The 16961-nt window shown below is 43.1% G+C and overlaps 1 protein-coding gene across 1 annotated transcript in view; it reads left to right on the forward strand.

The window, feature by feature from the left end:
• ush2a (Usher syndrome 2A (autosomal recessive, mild)) overlaps positions 1 to 16961 on the forward strand; it is a 500620-nt gene that overhangs the window by 231405 nt on the left and 252254 nt on the right. Inside the window, exons 33-34 of the mRNA XM_060934842.1 lie at positions 11141 to 11303; positions 16227 to 16374. Coding sequence (XP_060790825.1) covers positions 11141 to 11303; positions 16227 to 16374 — 311 coding nt within the window. The remainder of the gene's footprint in view (positions 1 to 11140; positions 11304 to 16226; positions 16375 to 16961) is intronic.

Here is a 16961-nt window from a genome sequence, read left to right on the forward strand (position 1 = left end):
TTGACCCTGTATGTATAATTTTGACCCTGGGTTGATTTCAGAAAACCCAAAGAAAATTAAAACTTGTGCACCAGATTCTAGTGTTTCTTTTTTTATTTAAATATGTATGCTGTACAATCATTCTGCTACAGAAAAAAAAAGTTCAAAGAAATTACTGAAAGCCCAAATATTGCCATGACATTCACATCCAAATGACATTCATGTCACTGTATGTAAACTTCTGACCAAACTGTATATACAAACCACACGTGATCCAGTGCAGTTATGCTTCTACACTATGTCGCACAGATGTACAGTATATCAACAGCTTTATTCTAAAGCAACCGGAAGTAAATGTTTGACTCGAACTCGTGACTGTGGTGCCTTTGATTTTAAACTAGTGAATGATGAAACCAGGTGCTGTTTTTATATTGTATTTATTATTCTGTGTCTTTTAGCTGGATAGCTTACAAGAATGTTTAATAGTCAAGTCTGTTTTTGTATTAAAGGGAGTATTTAATAACAGATACATGACAAACACTTCACTTTATTCTTCAACACCTTTGAATTTTGATTAAATGCTGCAGAGGGATGTGTCATGCCGGACATTACATGACATTTAGCAGACGCTCTTATCCAGAGCGACATACAACAAGTGCAAAAGTCAGGTACACAAAGTGCTGAACTTCTAGACAAGAAAGTTCTTGTGCCAACTGAAAAATTGACTGCAATACTGAGTGTAATATGCTCTTGAAATCCCAATACTCAAACAGCCAAGGAAACAAACCAACTGTATAAAGTATAACTAAGTAAAGAACTCAAAACCGCTAACCCCAGGTTAGACCATAAACAGCCTGGGTTGATCTAGACCAAAATGCAGTTACACAGTGGGCAGGGAAGAAAGGGAGAGGTGCAGCCTGAAGAGGCGAGTCTTCAGTCTGTGCTTGAAGGTGGTCAGGGAGTTGGCAGTTCTGACCTCAGTGGGAAGGTCATTCCACCAACGAGAAACCAGGACAGACAGTAGTCTTGAGCATGCTGGGCAGGAGCAGAAAGGAGGAGAGGCCAGACGACCAATAGCAGCAGAGCATAGGGATCTGGCTGGCATGTAGGGGCGGACCAGACTCTGGAGGTATGCTGGCCCTAACCCCTTGAGAGCCTAGCATGCTAGCACCAATGTCTTAGATTTGATGCAAGCTGCGATAGGTAGCCAGTGCAGGTCGACAAGCAGAGGGGTGACATGGGAAGAATGAGGGAGGTTGTAGACCAGGCGAGCTGTAGCATTCTGGATGAGCTGCAGGAGTCTGATGGCAGAAGCTGGAAGGCCAGCAAGGAGATAGTTGCAGTACTCCAAGCGGGAGAGGATCAGCGCTTGGACCAGGAGCTGAGTAGAGTAGGTGGTAAGAAAAGGGCAGATCTTTTGGTTGTTGTAGAGGAGGAATCTACACATCCGGGTCACTGCAGCAGTGTTTGCCGAGGAGGAGAGTTTGTCATTGAACACGATCCCTAGGTTCTTCGCACTGAGTGAAGCAACAGCAAGCCTTCATCAATAAGAGCCTTAATTTTAGAAAATAATAAAAAAAATAAACAAATCTCTTATCCCAATCACAGAGCTTGTCCTGGGGTCAGTTATCAAATCAAATCAAATCAAGTTTATTTGTATAGCGCTTTTAACAATAAACATTGTCGCAAAGCAGCTTTACAGAATTTGAACGACTTAAAACATGAGCTAATTTTATCCCTAATCTATCCCCAATGAGCAAGCCTGTGGCGACGGTGGCAAGGAAAAACTCCCTCAGACGACATGAGGAAGAAACCTCAAGAGGAACCAGACTCAAAAGGGAACCCATCCTCATTTGGGCAACAACAGACAGCCTGACTATAATATTAACAGTTTTAACAGGTATAACCCTCAGCTGTCCTCATGGGGCCGTCCTTCACAGGAGCGGTGCGATAAAACTCCGACCAGACACAAGGCACCAGGATGGATCAAGCAGGTCCAAGGGGCAGAAGAGGCCAGCATCTCAATCTCAGGATCAACATGTAACTCAGAGGGACAGATGGGGGGGGAAGAGAGAGAGAAAGAAAATAAGAAGTTATATGAATCTCTCCATTCTCAGCTTTCATCCTGATATTCTTGGGTTTCAGTCACGTGACTTTTCTTAGCAATTTCACTTCCGGTAAAACTGCTGGTGGTCTAGCAAACCAAAATGGCTGCCGTAGTGCAAACAACTAGCGATAACTTATCAGAGTATGTTCGTAATCTAGAAGCCACTACTCGCTTTAGATATATTCAGAAGATTGCTGTGTGCAAGGGAATCGACCCCTACAGTCTGGGAAAGAAAGATTTGTCATACGATCTCAAAAACTACCCTTCAGTCGAGTTCCCTGACATCTCGAACTATCTGGTGTTGCACACATCCTTCTACACCGCAAAACAGATGAAAGTGTGGGAGAGTATGGAGACTTACAACTGTTTTGCATGTGGCTGGGTAAAGGACCTCGGTATCAAGTCACTGCCGAATGAATCCTGTATTGTTTTTGCCCGTGTAAGTATGTTTATCTCATCTCATTATCTCTAGCCGCTTTATCCTTCTACAGGGTCGCAGGCAAGCTGGAGCCTATCCCAGCTGACTATGGGCGAAAGGCGGGGTACACCCTGGACAAGTCGCCAGGTCATCACAGGGCTGACACATAGACACAGACAACCATTCACACTCACATTCACACCTACGGTCAATTTAGAGTCACCAGTTAACCTAACCTGCATGTCTTTGGACTGTGGGGGAAACCGGAGCACCCGGAGGAAACCCACGCGGACACGGGGAGAACATGCAAACTCCACACAGACAGGCCCTCGCCGGCCCCGGGGCTCGAACCCAGGACCTTCTTGCTGTGAGGCGACAGCGCTAACCACTACACCACCGTGCCGCCTAAGTATGTTTATTTTTAAGCTTTTTGTTTGCATCTTTACAACAAAGCATTGCAAGTTGAAGTGTAAACAAACAACAGTTGGCTTGATTCTCACTCATGTTGGCGCTTTTCTCTCAGGTAAATCATTCACAAAGATCATCAGAAACCCCTTTAAAGACCTGGATCTTAGTTAAACAAGACAGAGAAGTGATCACGGCGCATTGTAACTGCATGGCTGGGTAAGAATTTTGTCGCGACCTTCATGCATATGGACTTTGTGAGGAGTAAATAAAGAAACAGCTGGGGACTTTAGCACATCGTGAATAAAAAAAAGTACCGTAAAATAATGACACATAGCAAGAAAAGCACTTGGAAAACACTAAGGACATCGTTGAGAGGGAGATACAAACCTTTCACCAAGTGATCACTGCAAATTCGAGCGTGCTTCGACTCGGCTCCCTTCAGTTTCAGTGAAAGGTTCAAAAGCCACCTTTCTCAACGTCTTTTTGTGAAATCCTGTGTTTGTTCACCCTTTTTTATTAGTTCACGGGGAACCCTGAAGAAACTTTTATCAGTTTCACGGTTTGATCGATTCGAACAACCTAAAACAACACAAGCGTAAAGCATTTTTCATGCGAGCAATGCACCTTCTCCGTACAAATGCTTTATCAACTGAGCTTTGGTAGACCACCAGCTAAAGTTTTGAATAACTAATGAGGAAGATGTGCCGTCACGTGAAACCCAGCAATAGGAAAAAGGGGCGGAGTCAGCAAAGATCACTGAGGCTTAAGGCCAATTTATGCTGACAACGCAGTCCTCGCAGATGGCGTCGCAGATGGCGTCTGCGTAGCCCTCCCCCTTCGCAGACACTCTGCGTGCACCTCCCAAAATTTGTGACCACCGCAGAAGCCTCACAGACAGCGTCGCAGACAAGCGGGCTCTGATTGGTCCACTCTACATCCGCTGTACACGCACTTCCGCTTCCCTACTTTCCCGGTTTGTTTTGTTTTCACTACCGCCATTTTTAAAAACACGAGCGAAGATGGAGCAGCACGAAGAGCGGTTGATCGAGGAAGTGAGGAAGTACGTACATCTATACGACTCCAGTTCTAGTCATTATAAGTAACCGGAGGATAAACACTCCACTAACCACACCCACCAACTACTCCTAGCGATTTCGCGACTTCGCGCCCCCTTGCGTTGTGGCGGTGAATAACATCGCGCATGCCTATTACTCCCCGCTCAACGATAAATTACAACTGTCTGCGAAAAGCTATCTGCGAAAGCCTTGTCGCAAGAGCATGCAGAGGCCCTTATACTTCGCTTCGAGTCCAAACACGAGGATACCACAGACAGAAACGAGGAACATTTACACATTATACAGGAGGCTCTTCAGCCATGAGAACATCTCAAACGTTTATATTTGATTTCGTACCGAACCAAAATGACTGCATTCTCAAGAACATTACAGAGTGTACGGTGCATAGCTTTAGGCACAAAATCTGAACAGTGGTATGCTATTATTACCCACAATCCCCTGCTTGCTTTGCTCAGATAATGATGATACATGACTGCTGATATTTGTTGTAATATTAAATTTACAGCTGAATATCAACTCATTTTTCATTTCTACTTCACAGAAGTTGAATTGTTTTGAAGCAATTAATATGGTGTGATTAAAGCATAGACATTTTTTTTTTTTCCTGATCAATTTGTAAAAGACACCTGAAAATATTTGCCAGCCAGTGTAGCAAAGCACATATTTTCCCTCATGAATGCCTTATTTCTAGGAGGAGGTGGTGGAGAGGGCAGAAGGGTCAGGTTAACTTATTTCCACAGCATATTTTGTCAAGTTTGAAGAGTTGTCCTCGCCCATGGCGGGCGCATTAATCAACTGAGTGTTTTCCATATAATCATAAAGTGCGGAGCGGAGCGGTCCGTCCGTCACTCAGCACATCGGCTCCTTGTCCTTGGCGTCTTTGGCCATCGTCGACCAGCCGAGTTGGAACGAGAGTCTTGATTTAGTGGTATAACAGCAAGCTGCCTGTCATTGGACTGTATGAAAATCCCCAAGCACGACCTTCTCCCCTCCTGTTTAGCATGCTCGGTATTCTCCTGCGTCTGACCTGTGCGTTGATAGAGAGAGAGGGACAGAGGGAGGGACAGTTTGTCCGACAGACAGCTGCAAGCTTTTTCTTACTACACTTCCACCTTGGCCTTTAGCAATCTGTGTGAAAGCCATTAAGGCTTCCTCTTTAGCCTCCATTCCAGCATCACTTAAGAACTAGCCAGTAAGGGCACTACGCCATGTGGACCAAAAGCGAGCACGAGAGCAAAGAATAGACGCACGACAGGGTGGCAATCTCGGGTACACTTTGTTTTTTAGCATTAGAGCAAGGGCTAGTAGGGGTGACGGTAGCACACGGTTACGTTTTTCCTCCACAAAGAAAATGTCAGCACTTTACTTGAGCGATCACAGGGCAGAGAAAGGCGACGGCGAGAGGAGAATACATATCCAAGCAGGCACCTCGAGAACATAGTCAAATTCCTGCCTTGAATTACGCCTCCCTCTCCAATCCACCGTATAACTCTGCTCTCTCTAATGTAGTAACCTCTCAGACCAGTCTTCATCCAATTATCCTCATTTCTACCCTCGCTTGTGAAAGAAGGGGGGAAAGCTTTCACTGTTCTCCCTCCTTCCCTGCATTAATGCCGGTCAGAAGCTTGCGATGTCGGTCTGCCATTTATTAAAAAGATGTATATGACTCAATTTGTCCCATCACTGGTATTCATAACCTAGTTATGGTCCTACTATATAATGAAAACAGTGCTTTGGAGAAAAGCTTGCCATATTTATTGTTCTCATCTACCAAGGAGGAATGGGAATGGTTATTGCTTTATTTCCATGGAATATTCCAATTTGAATAGGACAAGGTGCACTTACAGGACCGTGAGGAAGAGAAGAGCCCGAGAAAGTGAATCCACGCTGTAATTTGACGTTACAGATGATATCTCTCACTCACCCCTTTTTCCTCTCAGGGTCTAATTGTGGATACGGTGCCTTTGGAAGGTATTGCCTTGTTAGCAGAATTGTAATAGCAAAGGGTGAAGGATCGTATGTGTTCAATACTCTTTTGTTGTGTTGCGATTTGCCTGTGAGAAAGGTCTCGGGCTGCAAAACCAGAATCAGCAGAAACGCTCCCCTGAATGCCGGCTCACGCGCCCTCTCAGGGTGCAATGGGAAACACTTGTACGTTGGGTTATTTCCCCTCACACTCTATGATATTTCATTACCTCTGCCTAACTACGTTTTGTTGATTTTAGCAAGCGATAATTTGATTGACTTTTCAAAATCCTTTGTTTTATTATTGATCGTTTGGGAGGCAGTATAAATCATACGCACAATTGATTTATCAATTTTGTGATAGAGCGCCATAATAGCCATTGTCATTTGTCATTTAAAATGCAATTTAATTGATGCAGAAGCTAAATTAATCACAATAATGAATAGGGTTACCTGCGGGTGTGTTTGATCCTGGTAGACTGAAAAACCCTTGAGAGGCATGTGCTAATTTCACAGTGCTTGAAAAAGAACTTGAACGTCCCCTATGCATCATCTAAACTCACATTATGGTTGTAGACAACTTTGTGTGCTACATTACAGTAGGGCTCGCAGCTTCGAAGGAAAGTTTATTTCCTATTGAATTACGCCAGGGCAAATACACTAGATCTAGTTACAGGATGACCTTCCCTGTCTCGTGGAGAAATTTATGAAGGTATTTATCAAGATGTTGTGATAAATATACCAGAAATGTTTTTTTTTTCTGCTTTTACAGTTTTTCATTTCGAGCAGAACACGGTCTAATCTTGAAGCAAAGGTGTCATCCAATATTTCCAGCCCTGACTAGACAGCAAATTAAAGAACGGTTCTTAACAAAATGCAAAGGTTTATATAATAAAACGCAACATGAAAAGTCTCAAAAAGAAAAAAAAAAAAACTATCTGTAGCCATAATTATCTTGCTTTATTTTTGCAGTGATGTACTTTATCTTTTATCCCAACTTTCTCCCCATGTGCTTTTTTTTCTTCTTCTTTTTCCTCTTGCCCTCGGTCTCTTGGATCTCTGAGCAGATAGCGGTGTCCTCTGTTCTAAATTTAGCTCAGAGAAAGTCAAGTGGCGGTCTGAAACGCTAACCCACCAGACATTTCCCTATTTTTGTCTGTGCATCCTTGGCCAGGGTTATTGCAGTAAAGGCTGTCTGGGCTCCACACACTGCACTCGAACCTCTACCTTTTACCATTGCTGCCCAGTTTAACACTGTGTCTGAGGTGGCACCGCTCACTGTCTGGCAACACCACTGACTGCTCACTGATGCCACCTCTGACTGTTCAGTAATGTCACTGACTCCTCAGAGATGCCACTGATTAATTGAGGATACAGTTGACTGCTCAGTGACACTACAGCCTGATCGGTTACGCCACTGACTGCCTGGTGACAGCACTGAACTCTTGTTGAAGAATACTAGTAGTAATACTAGTGGTGACACCACTGTCTGCTCATTCACATGCTTTGACTACCCAGTGACACCGCTGACTGCCCAGCAGTGATGTAGTCGAGTCACTAAACCTCAAGTCTGAGTCAAGTCCAAGTCATTCAAGAAAATTTCAAGTCGAGTCCGAGTCAAATCCACTATTGATCCGAGTCAAGTCCGAGTCGAGTTTGAGAACAAGACTCCAATCGCACCATTTGACCGTGGCTGTTGCTGCCCTTATGTGAAACCGTCTCTGCTACTGTGTTGGACTAATGTTACTGCTTGACTGCCCCATTTTAGTTAACAGGCTACAGATAAAAAGCCTGTTCATCGCTCAGCAAGCCAGGGGCGCAGATAGGATTTTTGAACTGGGGGGGACTGAGCTGTCAGCAAATGATTCCATTTTGTGTATATATATATATATATATATATATATATATATATATATATATATATATATATCAAAGACATGCAGGTTAGGTTAACTGGTGACTCTAAATTGACCGTAGGTGTGAGTGTGAATGGTTGTCTGTGTCTATGTGTCAGCCCTGTGATGACCTGGCGACTTGTCCAGGGTGTACCCCGCCTTTCGCCCGTAGTCAGCTGGGATAGGCTCCAGCTTGCCTGCGACCCTGTAGAAGGATAAAGCGGCTAGAGATAATGAGATGAGATATATATATATATATATATATATATATATATATATATATATATATATATATATATATATATATATATATGTGTGTGTGTGTGTGTGTGTGTGTGTGTGTGTGTGTGTATGTGTATATATATATATATATATATATATATATATATATATATATATATATATACACACACACTACCGTTCAAAAGTTTGGGGTCACTTTGAAATGTCCTTATTTTTGAAAGAAAAGCACTGTTCTTTTCAATGAAGATCACTTTAAACTAATCAGAAATCCACTCTATACATTGCTAATGTGGTAAATGACTATTCTAGCTGCAAATGTCTGGTTTTTGGTGCAATATCTCCATAGGTGTATAGAGGCCCATTTCCAGCAACTATCACTGCAGTGTTCTAATGGTACAATGTGTTTGCTCATTGCCTCAGAAGGCTAATGGATGATTAGAAAACCCTTGTACAATCATGTTAGCACAGCTGAAAACAGTTTAGCTCTTTAGAGAAGCTATAAAACTGACCTTCCTTTGAGCAGATTGAGGCTACGTTTACATTAGACCGTATCTGTCTCGTTTTCTTCGCGGATGCACTGTCCGTTTACATTAAACCGCCTGGAAACGCCTGGAAACGGGAATCCGCCAGCGTCCACGTATTCAGTCCAGATCGTGTCAGCTCCGGTGCTGTGTAAACATTCAAAATACGCGGATACGCTGTGCTGAGCTCTAGCTGGCGTCTCATTGGACAACGTCACTGTGACATCCACCTTCCTGATTCGCTGGCGTTGGTCATGTGACGCGACTGCTGAAAAACGGCGCGGACTTCCGCCTTGTATCACCTTTCATTAAAGAGTATAAAAGTATGAAAATACTGCAAATACTGATGCAAATACTGCCCATTGTGATTGTCTTTAGGCTTGCCATCCTTCCACTTGCAAGTAGTAAGTGATATGCGCTGGGATCTCACACACAGCGGCTCAGTCCCGAATCGTGGCTTGTGCACTTCACTCGCGCGCTGTGTGAGCTGCGCAGGGCCGGAGTGCGCACCCTCCAGAGGGCACTCGTTGTTCAGGGCGGCGTGATTTGGAGCGCAGGATGCCTGCAGAGCCGAGCGTATCCGCGTATTGGCGTTGCTGTGTGCACGGCTAACGGTTTTAGTGTAAATGCAAATCGTTTTAAGAACGTTAATCTGATGATCCGCTGATTCGACGTAATGTAAACGTAGCCTGAGTTTCTGGAGCATCACATTTGTGGGGTCGATTAAATGCTCAAAATGGCCAGAAAAATGTCTTGACTATATTTTCTATTCATTTTACAACTTATGGTGGTAAATAAAAGTGTGACTTTTCATGGAAAACACAAAATTGTCTGGGTGACCCCAAACTTTTGAACGGTAGTGTATATATATGTTATTTCACCTCCCTCACTGCCATCACCAGGAACTACCTGCAGGCCAGGACAATGATAACATTTTAACATAGCCTATGGAAATCCAAAGTTTACACATTATCATCACGCACAGAAATTGCAAAACTGCAAAACTAGTTTTAAAACCGTGAAGTTCCAACTGTTAAACATAGCGAGAGGCTGGGCTACATGTGTGTGTGTGTAAAGTGTAAACCAGTGCATCCTGACTTTCTAACTATGCCTGTGTGTTGCGTGAGCGGCAGTCAGTCAACAACTCTTCGCAAAGTTTCCTTATGAAACAATATGCTCGCTGAAATTATGGCAGGGAACGCCAGATTAAACATTAAAACTGCCTTCTGAGCACTGTATCTTCAGGCTACCACCGAAAGAAGGAGGCTACCAGAAAGGCTTCTCTACTCCGTACGATTTTACTTTCACTATGACATTACTTTGAACAGACTATCAAAAAATTTCAAGGTGATATGATAAAGTAAGGCACAGTTTACTTACAGTCGTTTTTTTTTTTTTTGAAAAAACGATGCAGTCATTTTCTGCCTTTTGGCACCCTTCATCATGCCGTGTTGGGGTCCTGAACTAGGAGGAGCTGTCCCTGATATGCCTGTCAAACTTGTTGTGGGTAACCATAGCAACCAAGCTCGAGCTCGCAACCTGTGCAGTCTGCGCAGTTGCAACTATGTATGTACTGCTGTGCACCTCAATAAACCAAATGGTAATTAGTCTTTTGATTTTTCCGTGAGGTTTGCCTTATGCAAAGAAAGACAGCATAGACGTTTTTTCCTCCCTATAAGTGGGGGGGACCGAATGAGGTGAATTTAAATCTGGGTGGGACGAATCCCCCCCATCCCCCCCTCTATCTGCGCCCGTGCAGCAAGCCCCGCCCACTATCAACAGGGCAAATAACATGAGAGAGGGTTAACACTAGCTAGTTCATCGCTCAGCAAGCGAGCCCTGCTATCAACAGAGCAATGAACATAGCATGTCACTTCCTTCTCTGGGTGGAGTCTTACCAAATGACGATTGAAGTTCGAGGTTGTCCCTGTCGTCTCCTCAATAATTCTTCTACATATGGAACACATAGCAGTGCATTTTCTCCCACTGCACGAGAAGTCTGTATAAGCAAAACGGACAATCCTAGGGCCGTTCTCTCCAGGCATTTTAGCGCCATTAACGTTAGTTTGTTCCTGAACATGACGTACAAACAGGTGAACATGCATTCTCTTGCACGAAATTAATATAAAAATTAATGTGGATGTAAATATCTTTTGCCAAATTATTATGGCGTGCTACAAAAATAAAGAAAGAATTGGAGTCTTCGTCTCCAATTTACGAGTCCGAATGCAGATAATGCATAAGTCCGAGTTCGAGTCATCAGTGCTCAAGTCCAAGTCAAGTCACGAGTCTTTAAAATTAGGGCACAAGTCGGACTCGAATCCGAGTCCTGGACTCAAGTACTACAAGCCTGCTGCCCAGTGACACCACTGAATTCCCATTGACACCTTTGACTGTTCTCTAATACCATTGTCTGCCCTGTTACACCACTGACTGCCCAGTGAAACTGGTGAGAGCCCTCGGTCACCACTGACTGCTATATGAGGCCAGGTTTTATTGTTTTTTTTTTTTCCCCACATATTCCTCAGGTGGTCGTCCCCACTGGAGGTGAACGGGGAGTTGCAGTCTTACACCCTGTATCAGGCTTTTCCTACAGAGGAACCAATTGTGGTGTACAACAGCTCTCAGCTCTTTGAGGACTACACACTGAGAAACCTTGTCCCTGGGAGTACCTACCTTTTCCAAATTGCTGTGAGTACGCAATATAATGGGAATATCAATTTAATAGAAATGTAATTTATACACACACACACACACACACACACACACACACACACACACACACAGAGGCTTTTTTTACCGGTTTATCATACTTTACTCCCTTTGAGCAAATAAATAAGGCTAATAATTAAACATGTTTCCTGTCAAATGCCAAACTCTTTGTATTTAAGGATTAAAAAATTAATGCTTTATTAAAGGAGAGTGCTCTTGTTTGGTGAAGTAGTTACAGTAAGACTATAAGTTTCTTTTAGTCTGTATTTGTCTTACATTTGCTGGAGAGTTAGTATCGACTTTAAGACTAATACATACCCATATATTATACATATAATATATACCTTATACCCATTTTTTAGATCTTCTAATTCTGCAGTATAGAACTTGGAACTGTTTGAAGTTTGAAAAACTTCAACTGGCATTCTCTGTTAAATTCTTTATTATAATAGTATAATTGTTACCAATATCTACACTATATGTCTAAAAGTATGTACACCCCCGACCATCACAGCCATATGTGGTTTTTCCCCAAACTGTTGCCACAGAGTTTAAAGGAGAACTGAAGGCAATTTTTTTATTCTCAAAATTCTCATCTCATTCTCATTATCTCAAGCCGCTTTATCCTTCTACAGGGTCGCAGGCAAGCTGGAACCTATCCCAGCTGACTACGGGCGAAAGGCGGGGTACACCCTGGACAAGTCGCCAGGTCATCACAAGGCTGACACATAGACACAGACAACCAGTCACACTCACATTCACACCTACGCTCAATTTAGAGTCACCAGTTAACCTAAACTGCATGTCTTTGGACTGTGGGGGAAACCGGAGCACCCAGAGGAAACCCACGCGGACACGGGGAGAACATGTAAACTCCACACAGAAAGGCCCTCGCCGGCCCCGGGGCTCAAACCCAGGACCTTCTTGCTGTGAGGCGACGGCGCTAACCACTACACCACCGTGCCACCCTTTCTCAAAATTCTATTTATCTCATTTTATTAAATATAGGAATGCATTTTTGATAGCTATTTTGTCGCTGCTAGAGCAAGTTATGAGTGTTTGAAATATGCTACGTAAAATATCAGTCCATATGTCAAAGCAATGGCCGTAAACAAGATTCGTTGAGACCTGTGCGAGACATCGTAGGACAGAAGTAAAACGTACAGCGGAAATCAAAGTGACCAACATCTGCCAACATTGTCAAAAGACGTGCGCGCCCTCTTTCAAATGCTGATGTAATCAAGCTGGAAGTTTTGTTTGCTTTGATAGCAATCAGGAAAGTTTGAAAAAAGTAGGCACTAATCGTCATTTAAACTCGTTTTTGTGCAATATTTCGTTTGGAAAACAATTTTCAAAATAGCGGCACTGACACCTGGCTGACACTTCACGTTTCGAAGTTTCGCACAAGTCTCGTGAAGATCGCACAGATAAGCAACGCCTGCTGTGGACCAAACAAACTAAATTCAACATGGCTAAAAACCGAATAGGCCGATAAGTATAATATTTAATTGCAATTACAACCCCGATTCCAAAAAAGTTGGGACAAAGTACAAATTGTAAATAAAAACGGAATGCAATGATGTGGAAGTTTCAAAATTCCATATTTTATTCAGAATAGAACATAGATGACATATCAAATGTTTAAACTGAGAAAATGTATCATTTAAAGAGAAAAATTAGGTGATTTTAAATTTCATGACAACACATCTCAAAAAAGTTGGGACAAGGCCATGTTTACCACTGTGAGACATCCCCTTTTCTCTTTACAACAGTCTGTAAACGTCTGGGGACTGAGGAGACAAGTTGCTCAAGTTTAGGGATAGGAATGTTAACCCATTCTTGTCTAAAGTAGGATTCTAGTTGCTCAACTGTCTTAGGTCTTTTTTGTCGTAGCTTCCATTTTATGATGCGCCAAATGTTTTCTATGGGTGAAAGATCTGGACTGCAGGCTGGCCAGTTCAGTACCCGGACCCTTCTTCTACGCAGCCATGATGCTGTAATTGATGCAGTATGTGGTTTGGCATTGTCATGCTGGAAAATGCAAGGTCTTCCCTGAAAGAGACATCGTCTGGATGGGAGCATATGTTGCTCTAGAACCTGGATATACCTTTCAGCATTGATGGTGTCTTTCCAGATGTGTAAGCTGCCCATGCCACATGCACTAATGCAACCCCATACCATCAGAGATGCAGGCTTCTGAACTGAGCGCTGATAACAACTCGGATCATCCTTCTCCTCTTTAGTCCGAATGACACGGCATCCCTGAGTTCCATAAAGAACTTCAAATTTTGATTCGTCTGACCACAGAACAGTTTTCCACTTTGCCACAGTCCATTTTAAATGAGCCTTAGCCCACAGAAGATGTCTGCGCTTCTGGATCATGTTTAGATACGGCTTCTTCTTTGAACTAGAGAGTTTTAGCTGGCAACGGCGGATGGCACGGTGAATTGTGTTCACAGATAATGTTCTCTGGAAATATTCCTGAGCCCATTTTGTGATTTCCAATACAGAAGCATGCCTGTATGTGATGCAGTGCCGTCTAAGGGCCCAAAGATCACGGGCACCCAGTATGGTTTTCCGGCCTTGACCCTTACGCACAGAGATTCTTCCAGATTCTCTGAATCTTTTGATGATATTGTGCACTGCAGATGATGATATGTTCAAACTCTTTGCAGTTTTACACTGTCGAACTCCTTTCTGATATTGCTCCACTATTTGTCGGTGCAGAATTAGGGGGATTGGTGATCCTCTTCCCATCTTTACTTCTAAGGCCAAGTTTACATTAGACCGTATCTGTCTCGTTTTCTTCGCGGATGCACTGTCCGTTTACATTAAACCGCCTGGAAACGCCGGGAAACGGGAATCCGCCAGGGTCCACGTATTCAATCCAGATCGTGTCAGCTCCGGTGCTGTGTAAACATTGAGAATACACGGATACACTGTGCTGAGCTCTAGCTGGCATCGTCATTGGACAACGTCACTGTGACATCCACCTTCCTGATTCGCTGGCGTTGGTCATGTGACGCGACTGCTGAAAAACGGCGCGGACTTCCGCCTTGTATCACCTTTCATTAAAGAGTATAAAAGTATGAAAATACTGCAAATACTGATGCAAATACTGCCCATTGTGTAGTTATGATTGTCTTTAGGCTTGCCATCCTTCCACTTGCAAGTGGTAAGTGATATGCGCTGGGATCACACACACAGCGGCTCAGTCCCGAATCACAGCTTGTGCACTTCACTCGCGTGCTCTGTGAGCTGCGCAAGGCCGGAGTGCGCACCCTCCAGAGGGCACTCGCTGTTCAGGGCGGAGTGATTTGGACCGCAGGATGCCTGCGGAGCCGAGCGTATCCGTGTATTGGTGTTGCTGTGTACACGCAAATCGTGTATTGGTGTTGCTGTGTGCACACTAATTGTTTTAAAAACGTTAATCTGATGATCCGCTGATACGGTCTAATGTAAACATGGGCTAAGAGTCGCTGCCACTCCAAGATGCTCTTTTTATACCCAGTCATGTTAATGACCTATTGCCAATTGACCTAATGAGTTGCAATTTGTTCCTCCAGCTGTTCCTTTTTTGTACCTTTTAACTTTTCCAGCCTCTTGTTGCCCCTGTCCCAACTTTTTTGAGATGTGTTGCTGTCATGAAATTTCAAATGAGCCAATATTTGGCACAAAATTTCAAAATGTCTCACTTTCGACATTTGATATGTTGTCTATGTTCTATTGTGAATACAATATCAGTTTTTGTGATTTGTAAATTATTGCATTCCGTTTTTATTTACAATTTGTACTTTGTCCCAACTTTTTTGGAATCGGGGTTGTAGTTGCAGTACGAGGTGGCACCGTGGTGTAGTGGTTAGCACTGTTGCCTCACAGCAAGAAGGTCATGGGTTCAAGCCCAGCGGCCGGCGAGGGCCTTTCTGTGTGGAGTTTGCATGCTCTCCCCGTGTCCGTGTGGGTTTCCTCCGGGTGCTCCGGTTTCCCCCACAGTCCAAAGGCATGCAGGTTAGGCTAATTGGTGGCTCTAAATTGACTGTAGGTGTGAATGGTTGTCTGTGTCTATGTGTCAGCCTTGCGATGACCTGGCGACTTGTCCAGGGTGTACCCTGCCTCTCGCCCATAGTCAGCTGGGATAGGCTCCAGCTTGCCTGCGACCCTGTAGGACAGGATAAGTGGCTACAGATAATGGATGGATGGATAGTTGCAATACGATCATGATATAAGGTTACTCAAACAGAAAATGTAATTGAGTAACACGTTAATTAAGAAATAAAGCAAGTTTAAAATAAGAGGCACAAACCTGTTCCATGAAGACATGTTTTGCCAAGGTTCGAGTACAGAAACTTGATTGGCCTGCCCAGAGCCCTGACCTCAACCCCTTTGGGATGAGCTGGAACACCGACTGCATGCCAGATCTTTTTGTCCAACCTCAGCACCCTTCCTCTTGTGCTCTTGTAGCTGAATGAACACAAATCCCAACAGCCACTCCACAAAATCTAGTGGAAAGCCTTCCCAGAAGAATGGAGCTTGTGATGGCTGAAAATGCTGGATAAATGCCATATTACTGCCCATGGTTTTGGAATGATATGTTCACTAAGTACACGTGGTCAGGTGTCTGTCTACTTTTGGCCATCATGGACATATAAGAGTGTCATTAAGAGGTAGATGTCAATCAAGTGTCAGGGCCTTAAATCGTCCTTTTACTTCATATTTACAAACACCAATGATATTTCACTATTGCTACGATCACAGCTCAGATAAATGTCATATAAATATTGCTGTCAAAGTTAAGCCAATGATGGAAAGTTTCATGTTGGAACCGTGCTTTTTTTGTTTGTTTGTTTGTATTTTTAATTACTATTATTATTTGACCCAAACACTTTGACCTTTGACCTGCAGGCATGCACAGCAGGTGGCTGCACCCTCAGTGCCCCCAGCACAGCCCAGACGGATGAGAGTTCTCCAGAAGAAGTGCCGGCTCCGAGCATCGCCTACGTTTCTCCACATGCACTTAACCTGACCTGGGGACCACCACTAAAGCCCAACGGTGAGCACACTCTCCTCTCTTTGTTTTAATATTTTTTCCTCTGTTTATTTGTTCCAGTTTTGCATTTTTATTTCTCGTCTTTCATCTTCCTTTTCTTATGTACTATATTCTAAATCCTTAAAGTCCTTGGACGTTTATTTTTTCTAATCAAATAAAGGCTTAGATTTTATACCGCGTCAATATTATCCTAAAATTCAAACAATAAATATATAAACTGCATTTAGTAGCGGACACTAGCAGGCTCGTTGTGTGAATGTGTGAGCCACACATCTGTGTTTACGTGCCTTGTAATTATTGTTTGGGAAGCACGTTGTTAATGTTGTATTGTATCTGAATAAATGATTTTCATTTAATTAGCGTTTGAAAATTGTTATGACTGTAATCATAAATGTAATCGTAAATGTCCACTGATCCATTGATCAAGGGCAACACGTATTAGAAATATACAAATATGACATCAGAGCATCAATGCTTTATGAAAATGATAATAATAATACAGCAAAAAAAAAAGTCTGAAAATGACTCCACATATTTGTACCAGTCTTGTTATTCCTATATTATTTAACAGATCTGTTATTGTGGTTGGT

Source organism: Neoarius graeffei, chromosome 11, assembly GCF_027579695.1.
Source record: "Neoarius graeffei isolate fNeoGra1 chromosome 11, fNeoGra1.pri, whole genome shotgun sequence".
Taxonomy (NCBI): Eukaryota; Metazoa; Chordata; class Actinopteri; order Siluriformes; family Ariidae; genus Neoarius; species Neoarius graeffei.